Source organism: Carlito syrichta, unplaced genomic scaffold, assembly GCF_000164805.1.
Source record: "Carlito syrichta isolate Samal-C Ts95f unplaced genomic scaffold, Tarsius_syrichta-2.0.1 Scaffold111560, whole genome shotgun sequence".
Lineage (NCBI taxonomy): Eukaryota > Metazoa > Chordata > Mammalia > Primates > Tarsiidae > Carlito > Carlito syrichta.
The window spans coordinates 53,816-69,808 of record NW_007055656.1 but is presented as its reverse complement, the minus strand read 5'-3'; the positions used below and the strand labels follow the sequence as shown (position 1 = coordinate 69,808).

Here is a 15,993-nt window from a genome sequence, read left to right as displayed (position 1 = left end):
AATCCACTCATCTCAGCCTCCCAAAGGCGCAGGATTACAGGCTGAGCCACCAAGCCCGGCAAGTCGCATCCTTTTCAATGTTTCAAGAGCCCTGTGTACACACACACCTAATACAGCAAGATTTTTTTTTGAGTCAGAGTGTCATTCTGTCACCCAGGCTGGAGTGTACTGGGCATGCTCATGATCACTGCAGCCTCAACCTGCTGGGCTCAAGCGATCCTTCTGCCTCAGCCAGTTCCAAGTAGCTGGAACCACAGGTACACACCACCATGTACAGCACATTTTTTGATTTTTCTTTTTCTTTTTCTTTTTTTGAGTTGGAGTCTCACTCTGTTGCCCATGCTGGAGTGCAGTGGCATGCTCATGGCCATCACAGCCTCAACGTGCTGGGCTGAGGCAATCCTTCCGCCTCAGTCTTCCAAATAGCTGGAACTACAGGCATGCACTACCAAGCCCGGCTTATTTTTTGATTTATTGTAGAGATGAGGTCTCACCAAGTTGCTCAGGCTGGTCTCGAACCCTTGAGCTCAGGCAATCCTCTCGCCTTGGCCTCCAAAAGTGTTGGGATTACAGGGTTGAGTCACCACGCCCGGTCAATTTTTAAATTTTTATCATAGAGACTAGGTCTTGCCACGTTGCCCAGGCTGGTCTTGAACCCGTGGGCTCAGGCAATCCTCTTGCCTCTGCCTCCCAAAGCGCTGCGATTACAGACATGAGCCACTGTGCCCAGCTAATAATATAACAAGATTACAGTATCAAAACAGTTTTGTTTATACATGTCACCGTAACCAAACCAATAACCCTGGTGATATAAACCACGCTCTATTTATCTTTATAATCCCAACCACCAGCACAAAACAAGACTACAATGAAAATGTGTTAAGTAAAGTTTCTGGCCATAACTCAGATAAGTAATTTTTCTAAATATCCTATATTCCTTTTCTTCCTTTCACATTCAAGTATTTTGAATCCCCATCCAAATTTCCTACCTCCCAGTACTTGGTTCGGTTGATGCCCTCTGCATATGCTCTGGCAAAGTTACTTTCACTGTTGAGGGCTGTAATGGCTGCACTGAATTGAGACATGGGGTGTAGATTGGTGGGAAAGTTGTCCAGCATGGTGACTACATGGGAAGGCAGAGCTGCCCTCTTTGCCCACTCTTTTGAGAGCCAAGATACCTGGAAAAGAAGACACTGCTCAGAACACTAGCATGGAAAAGGAAGGAGAAAAATAAAAGGACAGTGACTTTTTTTTTTTTTTTAGTTGGAGTCTCACTCTGTCGCCCAGACTGGAGTGCAGTGGCCGCTCCCGGCCACCGCAGCCTTGACCTGCTGGGCTCCGGCAAACCTTCCACACCTCAGCCTTCCAAGTAGCTGGAACTACAGGTGTGCGCTACCACACCCGGCTAATTTTTCACTTATTGTAGAGATGAGGTCTCACCAAGTTGTCCAGGCGGATCTCGAACCCGCAGGCTCAGGCAATCCACTCATCTTGGCCTCCCAAAGCATGGGATTACAGGCTGAGCCACTGAGCCCAGCCAACAGTGACATTTAAGTAAAGAAAACCCTCAGCACAGCAACGTGCTATACAGGTTAAAAAAAAGAGGAAGAAAACCTAAGACAGTTCAACCCAATCCATGTATACAGCAAAACTAATTCCTTTCCCTCACTATGCATCTCTATAAACTACCACCCACCCACAACCGGATCAGGATTGTCTGCCTTCAGAAAAAGGCAACGAGGAAGGGGAATGAGAAGAGTGAATGAATGTCTTTCTGCTTTACCTGCTCGTCTGTTGGGATCTGTCCTGTTACCAGCAGCCAAAATAAGCCCTCAGGCAGGGGTTCTTCCCCACCTTTAGCCTTGGGTAGCAGTTTCTGGCATTCAGGAATACTAAAGCCTCGAAAACGGATGCCCTTGAAAAAGAAGAGTGAGAAATACAACTAAGTTTATTAGCCTGGAAGTCACAGAACTATTGGTTGAACTCATCAGACCACGTAACAAGTTAGAATTTTTAAAACTTAAATCTTTGAGCACCTTATTCTGCTTTTGTACTTGAATTTTTGCTTGTTGACATATTAAAAAGGTAAACTTATTTTTCAGTCATTCCGTACATACCTATGCTCTACCTTCCAAAATATGGAGGTAGATGCTTCATTTTGTGCTGCTTACCCTTACTGGTGTAGTCCATGGTTTGCACAGCCATTATTGATTATTAGTGACTGACATGAAGATGTCTTACCTCATCAGGATCAAGAACTGATGTTTCATATACCAATCCCTTCATGCCTCTCATGCCACCATACATCTAAAAAAGATGATTAAAAAAAAAAGAGGTCGTGACCAGTAGTCAGAATGATTCAGGGTATAACTTACAGATTCATAGGATCTGGGAGAGGAAATTTATTCTCTGACTTACAAGATTTCACTTGGGGGAAGATGTCTGAAGAGTTGATTTACTAAAGATCTGAACTTTGCAAGGAAAACTGCTAATACTAATGAAATTTTATAGTTAAGAAGTCACTTTCTTTAATGTTTCTGCTTGTTAATTTCCCTTTCTTACTGTATGTCATCTTTTTCTCCTGCCCACTCCTAACCCACCCACACTCCCCAATTCCCACCAACCAACGTTAAACAGAATGAGATCTACTACAGAGGAAGGTTATGGAAACCAAGGGCTAAAACCACTGTGAAACTTCATCAGAGCTGCTCAAAATCTTAAGGCTGGGGAAAGCCATCCTAAAGTTGTTCTAAAGGGCCTATTAGGGCTGTGGTTTAATTGATCGCTGGTACAGCATCAACTCAAAGCCAGTCAGTCATGGTCTCAAAAGTTGAGGGGTTGGGAATAGGAGTAGAAACTTCATCCATCCTTACTACACGTGAATTAGGTTAGGCTCAATTATTAAATTGCAGAAAAGGACCAGGTGTGGTGGCCCATGCCTGTAATCCCAGTGCTTTGGGAGGCAGAGGCAAGAGGACCACCTGAGTCCAGGGGCTCAAGACCAGTCCGGGCAACTTGGTGAAACTTAGCTGGGAGTGGTACCGTGCTTGTGGTTCTAGCTACTTGGAAAGCTGAGGCAGAAGGATTGTCTGAGCTCAGCAAATTGCAGTGGCCCGAGTATGCCACCTTACTCCAGCCTGGGTAAAGACTCTAAGAAAAAAAAAGACTGCTGAAAAATAAACCTAATCTCTACTAACACTATTAGGTAGGTTGTCCACATTTCCTTGTATGAGACAGAACGTTTTTGAATAGTCAGTGAAGAGAATGGTATTTTTTTGAAGTACAGAGCCACTTTCCCCAGTCAAGACCCTACAATTCTTACCATGTCCACAGTGATCTGGCCAACCACTGTCTTGCCATGTTGCTGCCTGAAGGTCTTAATTCTGGCCTGCTCCTTAGGGATTAGGCCCGCCAATATGTCTTTCAAATTCTAAAAACAGAAATAGGGTCAAAAATTTATTAGATTTCCGGCAAAGTATGTGTATGAAGAGTTTGCTTTTTGGGATTTGGCTTTCATGATCCACTAGGAAACTGGTCAGTTGCTTTGAATAGAGGGTAACAGAATATTGGTTAATGGGCTTCAGTTTTGGAAGATAAAAAAGTTCTGGAGATGTATGGTGATGATGACAGCACAATAATGTGAATGTGCTTATTGCTACTGAACAATATATATATATATATATATATATATATATTTTTTTTTTTTTTTTTTTTTAGTTGGAGTCTCACTCAGTCGCCCAGATTGGAGTGCAGTGGCCGCTCTCGGCCACCGCAGCCTCGACCTGCTGGGCTCTGGTGATCCTGCTGCCTCAGCCTTCCGAGTAGCTGGAATTACAGGCATGCACTACCACACCCAGCTGACTTTTTTTGATTTATTATAGAGATGAGGTCTTGCTGCCCAGGCGGGTCTCGAACCTGCAGGCTCAGGCAATCCACTCACCTCAGCCTCCCAAAGGCGCAGGATTACAGGCTGAGCCACCAAGCCCGGCTTGAACAATATATTTTAAAATGATTAAAGGTTGGACACGGTGGCTGATGTCTGTAATCCTAGCACTCTGGGAGGCTGAAGCAGGAGGACTATTTGAGCTCAGAAGTTCGAGAGCAGCCCAGGCAACAGAGTGAGACCATATCTCTACAAAAAAACAAAAAAATTAGCCAGGGGTGGCAGCATGTGCCTGTCTTGGGAGGCTGAGGTGGAAGGATTACCCGAGCCCAGGTCAAGGCTGCAGTGAGACAGGATCGTGCCACTACACACCTGGCTAACTGAGTGAGACCCTAACTCAAAAAAATAAAAAAACAAAAAGATTAAAATGATAAATTTTATGTTTAACATGATCTAAAATATTAGGCCAGTTGGGAGGAGGAGATGAGAGGATTGCCTGAGCCCAGGGGCTCGAGACCAGCTTGGGCAACTTGGCGAGACCTCGTCTCTACAATAAATAAAAAAATAGCTGGGTGTGGTGGCGTGTGCCTGTAGTTCCAGCTACTTGGAAGGCTGTGGCATAAGGATCATTTGAGCCCAGCAAGTCGAGGTTGTGGTGGCTGTGAGCATGCAACTGCACTCCAGTCTGGATTCCAACTCAAAAAAAAAAAGTACTATAGTAATAATAGTAGCAATGACAACAATAATGAACACTTCCAGAAAATACGCAGGACAGTTATAAGAAGCCATGTGATCACCAAACCCTCTGTCCCGAGGTCAGGTTGCCCAACGATTCTCAGTCTTTTCCAAACCTCACCGTGGAAGAAGCACTGGCATGCCGGGCAGCAAGAACAAGACAGGATGCATTCTGCAAAGAAAAAAAATGAAAACCTTATGTAATAGTTGCTCCCTCCTCCTTTACAATAATAGTGACTCAACCTCTCTCTCTTCACCTTAGCCTCTTAGGACAGTTCAACACAAGAAAGCTGTATGTAAAAGGCCCTTAACAGCTTGGGAGGAGTTACCAGTCTGGAGAGCAGCAGGTGTAACTCTGCTTCTTGCATCCATGGCTTCACTAGTATTCCCCGAAGAGTCTCTTTCCCATCCAGACCTAATTGTCAATATTTCTGAGTGGCCCCAAGGAAAATAAATGAGGAAACTGACCAATTACTTTTAACACCGCTGGTAAGAACGCTCCTGCACCTGGTCTTTTGGCAGCACTTCAACCTTTCCAGTCTAGGAGAGCCCACAGGCAGAGGGCAGCCTTTCACAATAGTACTTCTAACCCTCCTGGAAAAAGCACAGAGAAAACAGACTATCTACAACTGACAGAAGAGTACTCAACAGCAGTAATGGAAACTAGAAACTGAAAAGCTTTCTAAAAGAGTGCCAAGGGAAAATAATTATTAAGCTAGAGTTATGTATGGGGGTAAAGACTTAATAAAAAGGAATAAACACATTTTCAGATAAACAAAAAGTGAGTGTTTATTGCCTATACAAAAATAATTGTGTTTTTTTTTAGTAGGAGTCTCACTCTGTTGCCCAGACTAGAGTGCAGTGGCACGCTCCCAGCCACCGTAGCCTCAACCTGCTGTGACCCGGCAATCCTTCCGCCTCAGCCTTCCAAGTAGCCAGAACTATAGATGCGTGTTACCACGGCCAGCTAGTTTTTGATTTATTGTAGAGATAAAGTCTCGCCAAGTTGCCTGGGTGGGTCTTGAACTCGCGGGCTTGGGCAATCCACTTGTCCCGGCCTCCCAAAGTGCTGGGATTACAGGCTGAGCCACCGAGCCTGGCCACGAAAAGAATTTTTACTGATAGATTCTGAAAGAATATCAGCCAGAAAGATGGGTCTGAAACTCAAGAAAGCTATCCCTCACTACAGAAATCACCGGGTGCAGTGGCTCATACCTGTGACCCAGCACTTTGGGAGGTGGAGGCGAGAGGATTGTCTGAGTCCAGGGGTTTGAGACCAGCCTGGCAACATGGCAAGACCTCACTTCTACAATAAATTAAAAACTTAGCCAGGTGTGGTCGTGCATGCCTATAGTTTCAGCTACTTGGAAAGAAGGCTGAGGCTGAAGACTGCCTGAGCCCAGCAAGTCAAGGCTGCAGTGGCAACAGAGGTGAGACTGTATCTCAAATACAAACATAAATAAATAAATAAATAAATGAAATAGACAGTATAGTTAGTTTTTTTCTATGTGGTATGAGGTAGTGGTTTTTTCCAAAGAACTTTCTATGAGAAGATTGCAGAGTTCCAATAGAAGTTCAACACCAACTTTGTTTTTTTTTTTTTTGAGTTGGAGTCTCACTCTGTCGCCCAGACTGGAGTGTAGTGGCATGCTCCTGGCCACCGCAGCCTCGACCTGCTGGGCTCCGGTGATCCTTCTGCCTCAGCCTTCCAAGTAGCTGGAACCACAGGGGTGTGCTACCACGCCTGGCTATCCCCTCAGCCTTTCAAGTAGCTGGAACTACAGGCGTGCGCCACCACGTCTGGCTATTTTTTTTTTTTTTTGTATAGACAAGGTCTCGCCATGTTGCCCAGGCTGGCCTCGAATCCCTGGGCTCAGGCAATCCACTCACCTCGGCCTCCCAAAACACTGGGATTACAGGCTGAGCCACTGAGTCTGGCCAATTTTTTTTTTGAGTCAGAGTCTCACTCTGTTGCCCAGGCTGGAGAGCAGTAGCACACTCACCAGAGCTACCACAGCCTCCACCTGCTGGGCTCAGGCAATCCTTCTGCCTTAGCCTTCCAAGTAGCTGGAACTACAGGCGTGAGTAACCATGCCCAACTAATTTTGGTTTTTTTTTTTTTGAGTTGGAGTCTCACTCTGTCGCCTAGACCAGAGTGCAGTGGCCGCTCCCGGCCACCGCAGCCTCGACCTGCTGGGCTCCGGCGATCCTTCCGCCTCAGCCTTCCAAGTAGCCGGAATTACAGGCATGCGCTACCACGCCCGGCTGATTTTTTTATTTATTGTAGAGATGAGGTCTCGCTGCCCAGGCGAGTCTTGAACCGCGGGCTCAGGCAATCCACTTACCTCAGTCTCCCAAAGGCGTGGGATTACAGGCTGAGCCACCGAGCCCGGCTAATTTTTTAATTTATTGTAGAGACGTGGTCTCACCATATTGCCCAGGCTGGGCTCGAACCCCTGGGCTCATGCAATCTTCTTGCCTCCGCCCCCACCTCCTAAAGTGTTGGGATTACAGACACAAGCCACTGTGCCTGGCTTCAACACCACCTTTGAAATAAGATGACCAATTATTATTACTTTTTTTTTTTTTTTTTTGAGTAGGAGTCTCACTCTGTCGCCCAGTCTAGAGTATAGTAGCATGCTCCTGGGCATTGCAGCCTTGACCTGCTGGGCTCAGGCGATCCTGTAGCTAGAACTACAAGCGTGTACTACCACGCTTGGCTAATTTTTATTTATTTATTGTAGGGACCAGGTCTTGCCAAGTTCCCCAGGTTGGTCTCGAACCCCTGGGCTCAGGCAATCCTCTCACCTCTGCCTCCCAACCTACTAGGATTACAGGCGTAAGCCACTGGGCCCAGCAGACCAATCATACTACTAACCTTAAGGAATAAAGCTTTAGACAAGGAAATTGACTTTTCTGTACTAGAGTATTTTGAAAATAAAATGAGATAGTCAAGTAAGCCTCAGTTTCCTGCTCTATAAAATGGCACTAATATCCACCACATACCTCACAGGATTGTTTGATAATTAAATTACAGTGGATATGAAAGTACTTTCCAACTAAAAAGATGGCACAAACACATAAACTAATCTTGGAACAAGTCTACATTCTTCCTCCTTTTGTCAATAGGCCAGAGACACCTTTTCTAGTTACTACTGTGCTGCTGTCTGGCTGTGCAGAAAACTATTTGAACAGGTGGTGCTATATAAATTACAAAAAGTTACATGTGTAGGACAAAAGTTCTGTAGGGCTAGAGGCTTTTTAGAATTCAGTGCCCCTTGATGGCTACAGTGGTTCACACCTATAATCCCAGCACTTTGGGAGGCAGAGTAGAGCGGATTGCCTGAGCCCAGGGGTTCGAGACCAGCCTGAGCAACATGGGGAGACCTTGTTTCTACAATCAGTCAAAAAATCAGCCAGGTGTGGTGATGCACACCTGTAGTTCCAGCTATTTGGAAGGCTGGGGTAAAAGGACTGCCTGAGTCCAGCTGGTCGAGGCTGTGGTGGCCGTGAGCATACCAGTGCACTCTAGCCTGGGCGACAGAGTGAGACTCCAACTCAAAAAAAAAAAAAAAAAGAATTTAGGGCCCCTATTTCTGTTGAGCCGAAAAGATAAGAGACCTTCCGTAAAGGCTATTTTTTGTTGTTGTCATTTTGTTTTTGAGTCAGAGTCTCTGTCACCCACGTTGGAGTGTGATGGCAAGATCACAGCTCAACACGTATAGCCTCAACCTCCTGGGCTCAGGCAATCCTCCTGCCTCCTTAGTAGCTGGGACTACAGGCTGTACTATCTTGCCCAGCTAATTTTTGAATTTTTGTACAGACAACGTCTTGTTATGTTGTCTAGGCTGGTCTTGAACTCCTGACCTCAAGTGATTCACCTGCCTCAGCCTCCCAACATGTTGGGATTATAGGCATCAGCCACAGCACTTGGTCCAGAAAAGGCTATTTTTATTTTATTTTATTTTATTTTATTTTTTATTTTTTTGAGTTGGAGTCTCACTCTGTCGCCCAGACTGGAGTGCAGTGGCCACTCCCAGCCACCGCAGCCTTGACCTGCTGGGCTCCGGCGATCCTTCCACCTCGGTCTTCCAAGTAGCTGGAACTACAGGCGTGTGCTACCACGCCCAGCTGATTTTTTGATTTATTGGAGAGATGAGGTCTTGCTGCCCAGGCGGGTCTCGAACCCGCCGGCTCAGGCAATCCACTCACTTCAGCCTCCCAAAGGCGTGGGATTACAGGCTGAGTCACCGAGCCTGGCAAAAGGCTGTTTTTTATTGTTGTTGTTTTTGTTTTTTTTGAGTTGGAGTCTCACTCTGGCCCCAGACTGGAGTGCAGTGGCCACTTCCGGCCACCGCAGCCTCAACCTGCTGGGCTCCGGCGATCCTTCCTCCTCAGCCTTCCGAGTAGCTGGAATTACAGGCATGCGCTAACACGCCCGGCTGATTTTTTGATTTATTGTAGAGATGAGGTCTCGCTGCCCAGGCGGGTCTTGAACCGCGCCGCAGGCTCAGGCAATCCATTCACCTCAGCCTCCCAAAGGCGCGGGATTACAGGCTGAGCCACCGAGCCCGGCAAAAGGCTGTTTTTAAAAGAATCAATCCAAAGCTAAATTCTGAGAATGCAAACATGTCCCTAAAGCAAAGGGAGACACCTCAATTTGTTAACCAAGCCTGTCTTTTTCTTAACTTCCTAAAGTGTCTCTCTACCTCACTGAGGACCATTTGGGCAAGAGTTGGGCTGCACAAACAGCCCATCACAGCCCTTTTACCCTACATGGATCAAAGAGAAAGCTGAACCCAGCACTTAAGATATAACTTTGGTTTTTATTACTAGATATCAAAAAGTAGGCAAAGGAAAACATGACAATAAGTTCAAACTACTCTATGTTCCAGGGTCCCAATGATCCCCTATTATAAAGGACCCATCTCCCAGAGACCACCTTAGCCCAGCAGCAGACCTTTTATTATTTTCTATTTTTCTGAATAGGATTCTCACTCTGTCACCCAGGCTGGACAGCCACTGCAGCATCGACCTGCTGGGCTCCGGTGATCCTTCCACCTCAGTCTTCCAAGTAGCTGGAACTACAGGCACATGCCACCATGTCCACCTAATTTTTTATTTATTGTAGAGATGAGGTCTTGCCAAGTTGCCCAGGCTAGTCCCGAACTCGTGGGCTCAGGCAATCCTCTCACCTCGGCCACCAAAGTGCTGGGATTATAGGTGTGAGCCACCGTGCCCGGCCAGCAGCAGACCTTTTAATTGTGGGTGGCTGTCATGTGTTTTTTTTTTTGAGTTGGAGTCTCACTCTGTCACCCAGGCTGGAGTGCAGTGGCTGCTCCCGGCCACCGCAGCCTTGACCTGCTGGGCTCCGGCGATCCTTCCGCCTCAGCCTTCTGAGTAGCCGGAATTACAGGCATGCGCTACGACGCCCGGCTGATTTTTGATTTATTGTAGAGATGAGGTCTCGCTGCCCAGGCGGGTCTCGAACCCGCGGGCTCAGGCAATCCACTCACCTCAGCCTCCCAAAGGCACGGGATTACAGGCTGAGCCACCGAGCCCAGTCCATTAAGTTTCTATAATGGCTAGTTACTTCACTGGCAAGAGAAAGAATTTAAGAACAGTTGGCCGGGTGCAGTGGCTCAAGCCTATAATCCCAGCACTTTGGGAGGCCAATGCCAGAGGATTGCCTGAGCTTAGGGGTTTGAGATCAGCCTAGGCAACTTGGTGAGACCTCGTGTCTACAATAAACCAAAAAATTAGCCGGGCGTGATGGCACATACTCGTAGCTCCAGCTACCTGGAAGTCTAAGGCGGAAGGACTGCCTGAGCCCAGTAGATTAAGGCTGCAGTGGCCATGAGCATTGCCACTGCACTCCAGCCTGAGACTCCAACTCAAAAAAAAAAAAAGATGAGAGCCCAAATCTTAAGGCGGAAATTAAATCTCCTCAGGCTGGAAGTCTTTCTTTCCCCAATATGAATATAAAATAAAACAAAGTTTTCCACTTGACAGAGTAGTGCTAGAATCCATAAATGACACTGCACTCTAGCCTGCGCAATGGGGTAAGACTCCAATTCAAAAAAAAAAAAATTAATACATGAGTGCCCTTTCCTTTACTTTATTTAATAATAATAAACAAACAAACTACCAAAAGAAACAACTAAAAAGGTCACCTAATAAGGTTGTAAGGATGCAACATCATTTAAAAGGAATCAATTGGTCACAACTGCTGCTTAGTAACAGCCATCTCTGAAATCTGTTTATATCAATATTACTTTAAGAAATAGGGCAGTCCCAGCACTTTAGGAGGCTTAGGCAGGAAGACTGCAGGAGTTTGAGATCAGTCTGGACAAAATAGCAAGACCTCGCCTCTGCAAAAATAAAAAAAATTAGCTAAGCATAGTGTTATGCACCTGTAGTATCAGTTACTTGAGAGGCTAAGGCAAAAAGATTAGGCATGATGAGGCGCAGGACTCAAGCCTGTAATCTCAGCACTTTGGGAGGCAGAGGCGAGAGGACTGCCTGAGCTCAGGGGTACAAGACAGGCCTGGGCAACTTAGCGAGATGACATCTCTATAATAAATCAAAAAGTGAGCCTGGCATGGTGGCATGCACCTGTAGTGCCACCTACTTGGAAGGCTAAGGCAGAAGGATTGCCAGAGCCCAGCAGGTTGAGGCTGCGGTGGCTGTGAGCCTGCCACTACACTCTAGCATGGACGACAGAGTGAGACTCCAACGCCAAAAAAAAAAAAGAAAAAAAAAAGAAAAAAATTAGGTAGATGCTGTGGTGAGCCATGATTGTGCTCTCCAGCCTGGGCGACAGAGTAACACTCCAACGGGGCGGGGCGGGGCAGAGTGAGGAAGGGAGGGGAGGGCAGGGGAGGGGAGAAGGAAGGAAAGAAGGAAGGAAAGAAGGAAGAAAGAAAGATAGGCTATGCCAAGGTGGAAGGATTGCTTGAGCCCAGGAGTTCAAGATCAGCCTGGGTAAAATAGTGAGACCTTATCTCTACAATAAATTTAAAAAATTGGCTGGGCATGGTGGCTCAAGTCTATAATCCCAGCACTTTGGGAGGCCGAGGCGAGAGGATTACCTGAGCTCAAGGGTTTGAACCAGCCTGGGCAACTTGGTGAGACCTTATCTCTACAATAAATCAATAAATAAGTCAGGCATGGTAGCATGCGCCTGTAGTTACAGTTACTTGGAAGGCTGAGGCGGGATTGCCTGTGCCCAGCTGGTCAATGCTGGGGTGGCTGTGAGCATGCCACGGCACTCCAGCCTTGGCGACAGAAGGAAACTCCAACTCCAAAAAAAAAAAAAAGAAAAATTAGCTGGGCATGGTGGTACATGCCTACAGTCCCAACTACTTGGGAGGCTGAGGCAGGAGGACAACTGGAGCCTAGAAGTTTGAGGTTGTGGTGAGCTGTGATCGCACCACTGCACTCCAGCCTGGGCGACAGAGTAAGATACCAACTCAGACAATCAAATAAAATGAAGAAATGATTAGGAATAAACCAAGTGTGGTGAAGTGTGCCTACAATCCCAGCTACTCTGGAGGCTGAGGTGGGAGTTCAAGTCTGCAACGTGCCAGTATCCCAACTGTGAACAGTCAGTGTACTCCAGCCTGAAAACACACAAAAATGCAACAGGTAAAAGAGACAGGGAAAAAGAGAGAAAGAGGAAGGGAAGATGAGTTAGGGAAGAGGAAACTAGAACTCAGTGTTCACCTCACTTCCTCCCTCAGCAAAGTCTGAATTTCCTTTGCAGAGCAATTCTTTGCCATTTCATCAGAAGCCTCAGGAGTAACATAAAGAGTTGACCTTAGATGTCCCTAATCTCCATCAGCAGCACTTCACTGCCAGATCTACAATCAGCACAGCAACACTAGTTTGAAGCTTGCAGCCTTAGAATAGTTAGTATACTGTATCTACTACATTTCTCTGCTATTTACCGGCTGTGTGACCTTTCAAGTCATTCAACCTTTCTTTTTTTTATTTTTATTTTTTGAGTTGGAGTCTCACTCTCACCCAGACTGGAGTGCAGTGGCTGCTCCCGGCCACTGCAGCCTCGACCTGCTGGGCTCCGGCGATCCTTCCGCCTCAGCCTTCCAAATAGTTGGAACTACAGGCGCGCACTACCACGCCCGGCTAGTTTTGTTTTTTGTTTTTTTTGAGTTGGAGTCTCACTCTGTCACCCAGACTGGTGTGCAGTGGCCGCTCCCAGCCACCGCAGCCTCGACCTGCTGGGCTCCGGCGATCCTTCCGCCTCAGCCTTCCAAGTAGCTGGAACGACAGTTGTGCGCTACCACACCCAGCTAATTTTTGACTCTATTGTAGAGATGAGGTCTCACCAAGTTGCCCAGGTGGGTCTCAAATCCGTGGGCTCAGGCAATCCACTCACCTCAGCCTCCCAAAGTGCGGGATTACAGGCTGAGCCACTGAATCCAGCTCATTCAACCCTTCTATGCCTCAGTTTTCTTATCTATAGAACAAAGACAGTAATAATACCTTCCTCAAAAGATTGATAGAGGATTACGTCAATAGTTACAAAGCAGTTAAGACTGTATCTGACACATAGCAAGTACTGTGTATTTATTATATAATAAATATGCAAAATAGAAATATCGCCACTTTCTTTTTTCTCCTTTTGAGTTGGAGTCTCACTGTCGCCCAGGCTAGAGTGCAGTGGCCCACTCATGGCCACCGTAGCCTCGATCTGCTCAGGCGATCCTTCTACCTCAGCTTTCCAAGTAGCTGAAACTACAGGCGTGTGCTACTACACCCGGCTAATTTTTTGATTTATTGTAGAGACAAGGTCTCACCAAGTTGCCCAGGCTGGTCTCGAACCCCGGGGCTCAGGCAATCCTCTCGCCTCAGCCTCCCAAAGTGCTAGGATTACAGGCTTAAACCACCGCACCTGGCTATACAGTCACTTTCTAGCACCCTTCAGTATAAGGTTCAGTCATGTTTACTGCTAATCCTGAAGTTTGGAAAAACAAAGTCAGGGTGATTTTAAAGGCAGCAATTCATTGATAAGACTGCTCAGTCCAGTTTGGTGGCTCAACCCTGTAATCCCAGCACTTTGGGAGATGGAGGAGAGAGGATTGCCTGAGCTCAGGGGTTTGAGGCCAGCCTGGGCAACTTGGTGAGACCTCGTCTCTAAAATAAATAAAAAAATTAGCCGGGTGTAGTAGCACACACCTGTCGTTCCAGCTACTTGGCAGGCTAAGATGGAAGGAATGAGACTATGACTCAAAAAAAAAAAAATAAAAGACTGCCCAAAAGGGCAGAGTAGGAAAAAGTCAAGTTAGAATAACTTTAATGATATAGAATTCGGAGCACTTATTTGGAATTAAGAAAGAAAATCTGGGTTCTAGCCCCAGCTCCATTACCAAATAACTGATAACCAAAGCTAAACAATTAACTGTTTCCTTCTTCCATCCCCCCGCTTTTTTTTTCTGAGTTGGAGTCTCACTCTGTCATCAAGGCTGGAATACAGTAGCATACTCTTGGCCACCACAGCCTCAACCTGCTGGGTTCAGACAATCCTTCTGCCCTAGCCTTCCAAGTAGCTGGAACTTACAAATGTGCTACCATGCCCAGCTAATTTTAAAATTTATTGTAGAGACAAGGTCTCACCAAGTTGCCCAGGCTGGTCTCCAACCCCTGGGCTCAGGCAATCCTCTCACCTTGAGCCACTGTGCCCAGCCTCCATTTCCACATTTAAGATAACATTTGGCAGGCACGGTGGCTCATGCCTATAATAATTCCAGCACTTTGGGAGGCTGAGGTGAGAGACTGCCTGAGCCCAGGCGTTTAAGACCAGCCTGGGCAACTTGGTGAGACCTCATCTCAACAATAAATCAAAAATTAGCCGGGTGTGGCAGCGCATGCCTGTAGTTCCAGCTACTTGGAAGGCTGAGGTACAAGGACCGCTTGAGCCCAGCAGGTCAAGGCTGTGGAGGCTGTGAACGTGCCACTGCCCTCCAGCCTGGACACTGGGCACAGAGTGGGACTCCAGCTCAAAAACAAAACAAAACAAAAACAAAAACAAAATCCCACTTAAACTTAACTCAGAGTCTGATTCTAAGACTCCAATAAATAAGGGCATGTATAAAGGTACTCAAGGCCTGGCGGGATGGCTCTCGCAATCCCAGCACTTTGGAAGGCTGAGGCAGAAGGTTCGCCTGAGCCCGGCAGGTCGAGGCTGCGGTGGCCGTGAGTGTGTTACTGCACTCCAGCCTAGGTGACAGAATGAGACTCCAACACAAATACATAAATAAATGAATAAAAATTTAAAGAAAAGAAAAAGAAGTCGGGCTTGGTGGCTCAGCCTGTAATCCTGCGCCTTTGGGAGGCTGAGGTGAGTGGATTGCCTGAGCCTGCGAGTTCGAGATCTGCCTGGGCAGCGAGACCTCATCTCTACAATAAACCAAAAAATCAGCTGGGTGTGGTAGCACATGCCTGTAATTCCGGCTACTTGGAAGGCTGAGGCGGAAGGATTGTCGGAGCCCAGCAGGTTGAGGCTGCGGTGGCCGGAAGCGGCCACTGCACTCCAGTCTGGGTGACAGAGTGAGACTCCAACTCAAAAAATAAATAAATAAATAAAAGAAAACAGAAAAAGAAAAAGAAAGGCCAGGCATGGTGGCTAACACCTATAATATCAGCACTTTGGAGAGAGGATTGCCTGAGCCCACGGGTTTGAGACCTGCCTGGGCAACTTAGCAAGACCTCATTTCTACAAATAAATCAATCAACTGGGCATGATGGTACATGCCTGTAGTCCAGCGACTTGGAAAGCTGAGGCGGAAGGATCACCTGAGCCCAGCAGGTGGAAGCTGTGGTGTCCATGAGAGCAGTGTGCCACCTCACTCCAGCCTGAGTGAGAATGAGACTCCGATTCAACAAAAAACAAAAAAAAGCCTAGTGCAGTTGCTCATGCATGTAATCCCAGCATTTTAGGAGGCCAAGGCAAGAGGAAAGCCTGAGTCCAGGAGTTCGAGACCAGCCTGGGCAACTTGGTGAAACTGCCTCTACACAATAAATCAAAAAATTAGCCAGGCATGATGGTGTGTGCCTGTGGTTCCAGCTATTGGAAGGGTGAGGCAGAAAGATCCCCCGAACCCATCATGTTGAGGCTGCGGTGGCCTTGAGCATGCCACTGCACTCCAGTCTAGGTAACAGAGTGAGACTCCAAAAAACAAACAAACAAAACAAACAAACAAACAAAAAACCCACAAAACTTTTTTTTTTTTTAAAAGCCAATTTCAGAATAGCAAGTCAACTAAATTTTTGCATAAAAGCATCTAGAACAGTGCTTGTGCATAGCTGAATTAAATAAATATTTGTTTCTTTCTTTTTTTTTTTTTTGAGTTGGA

General features: G+C 46.6%; 1 protein-coding gene across 2 annotated transcripts in view; it reads right to left on the bottom strand.

The window, feature by feature from the left end:
• CS (citrate synthase) overlaps positions 1-15,993 on the bottom strand; it is a 29,097-nt gene that overhangs the window by 12,293 nt on the left and 811 nt on the right. Inside the window, exons 1-6 of one of the 2 annotated variants that reach the window (XM_021718326.1) lie at positions 8,701-8,717; positions 4,740-4,790; positions 3,323-3,430; positions 2,242-2,307; positions 1,784-1,915; positions 990-1,178 (exon numbers count right to left, since the gene is read on the bottom strand). In XM_021718326.1, coding sequence (XP_021574001.1) covers positions 990-1,178; positions 1,784-1,915; positions 2,242-2,307; positions 3,323-3,325 — 390 coding nt within the window. In that variant the 5' untranslated portion in view covers positions 3,326-3,430; positions 4,740-4,790; positions 8,701-8,717. Of the gene's footprint in view, positions 1-989; positions 1,179-1,783; positions 1,916-2,241; positions 2,308-3,322; positions 3,431-4,739; positions 4,791-8,700; positions 8,718-15,993 lie in introns of those variants that run through there. The other variant, XM_021718324.1, reaches the window with a different exon arrangement.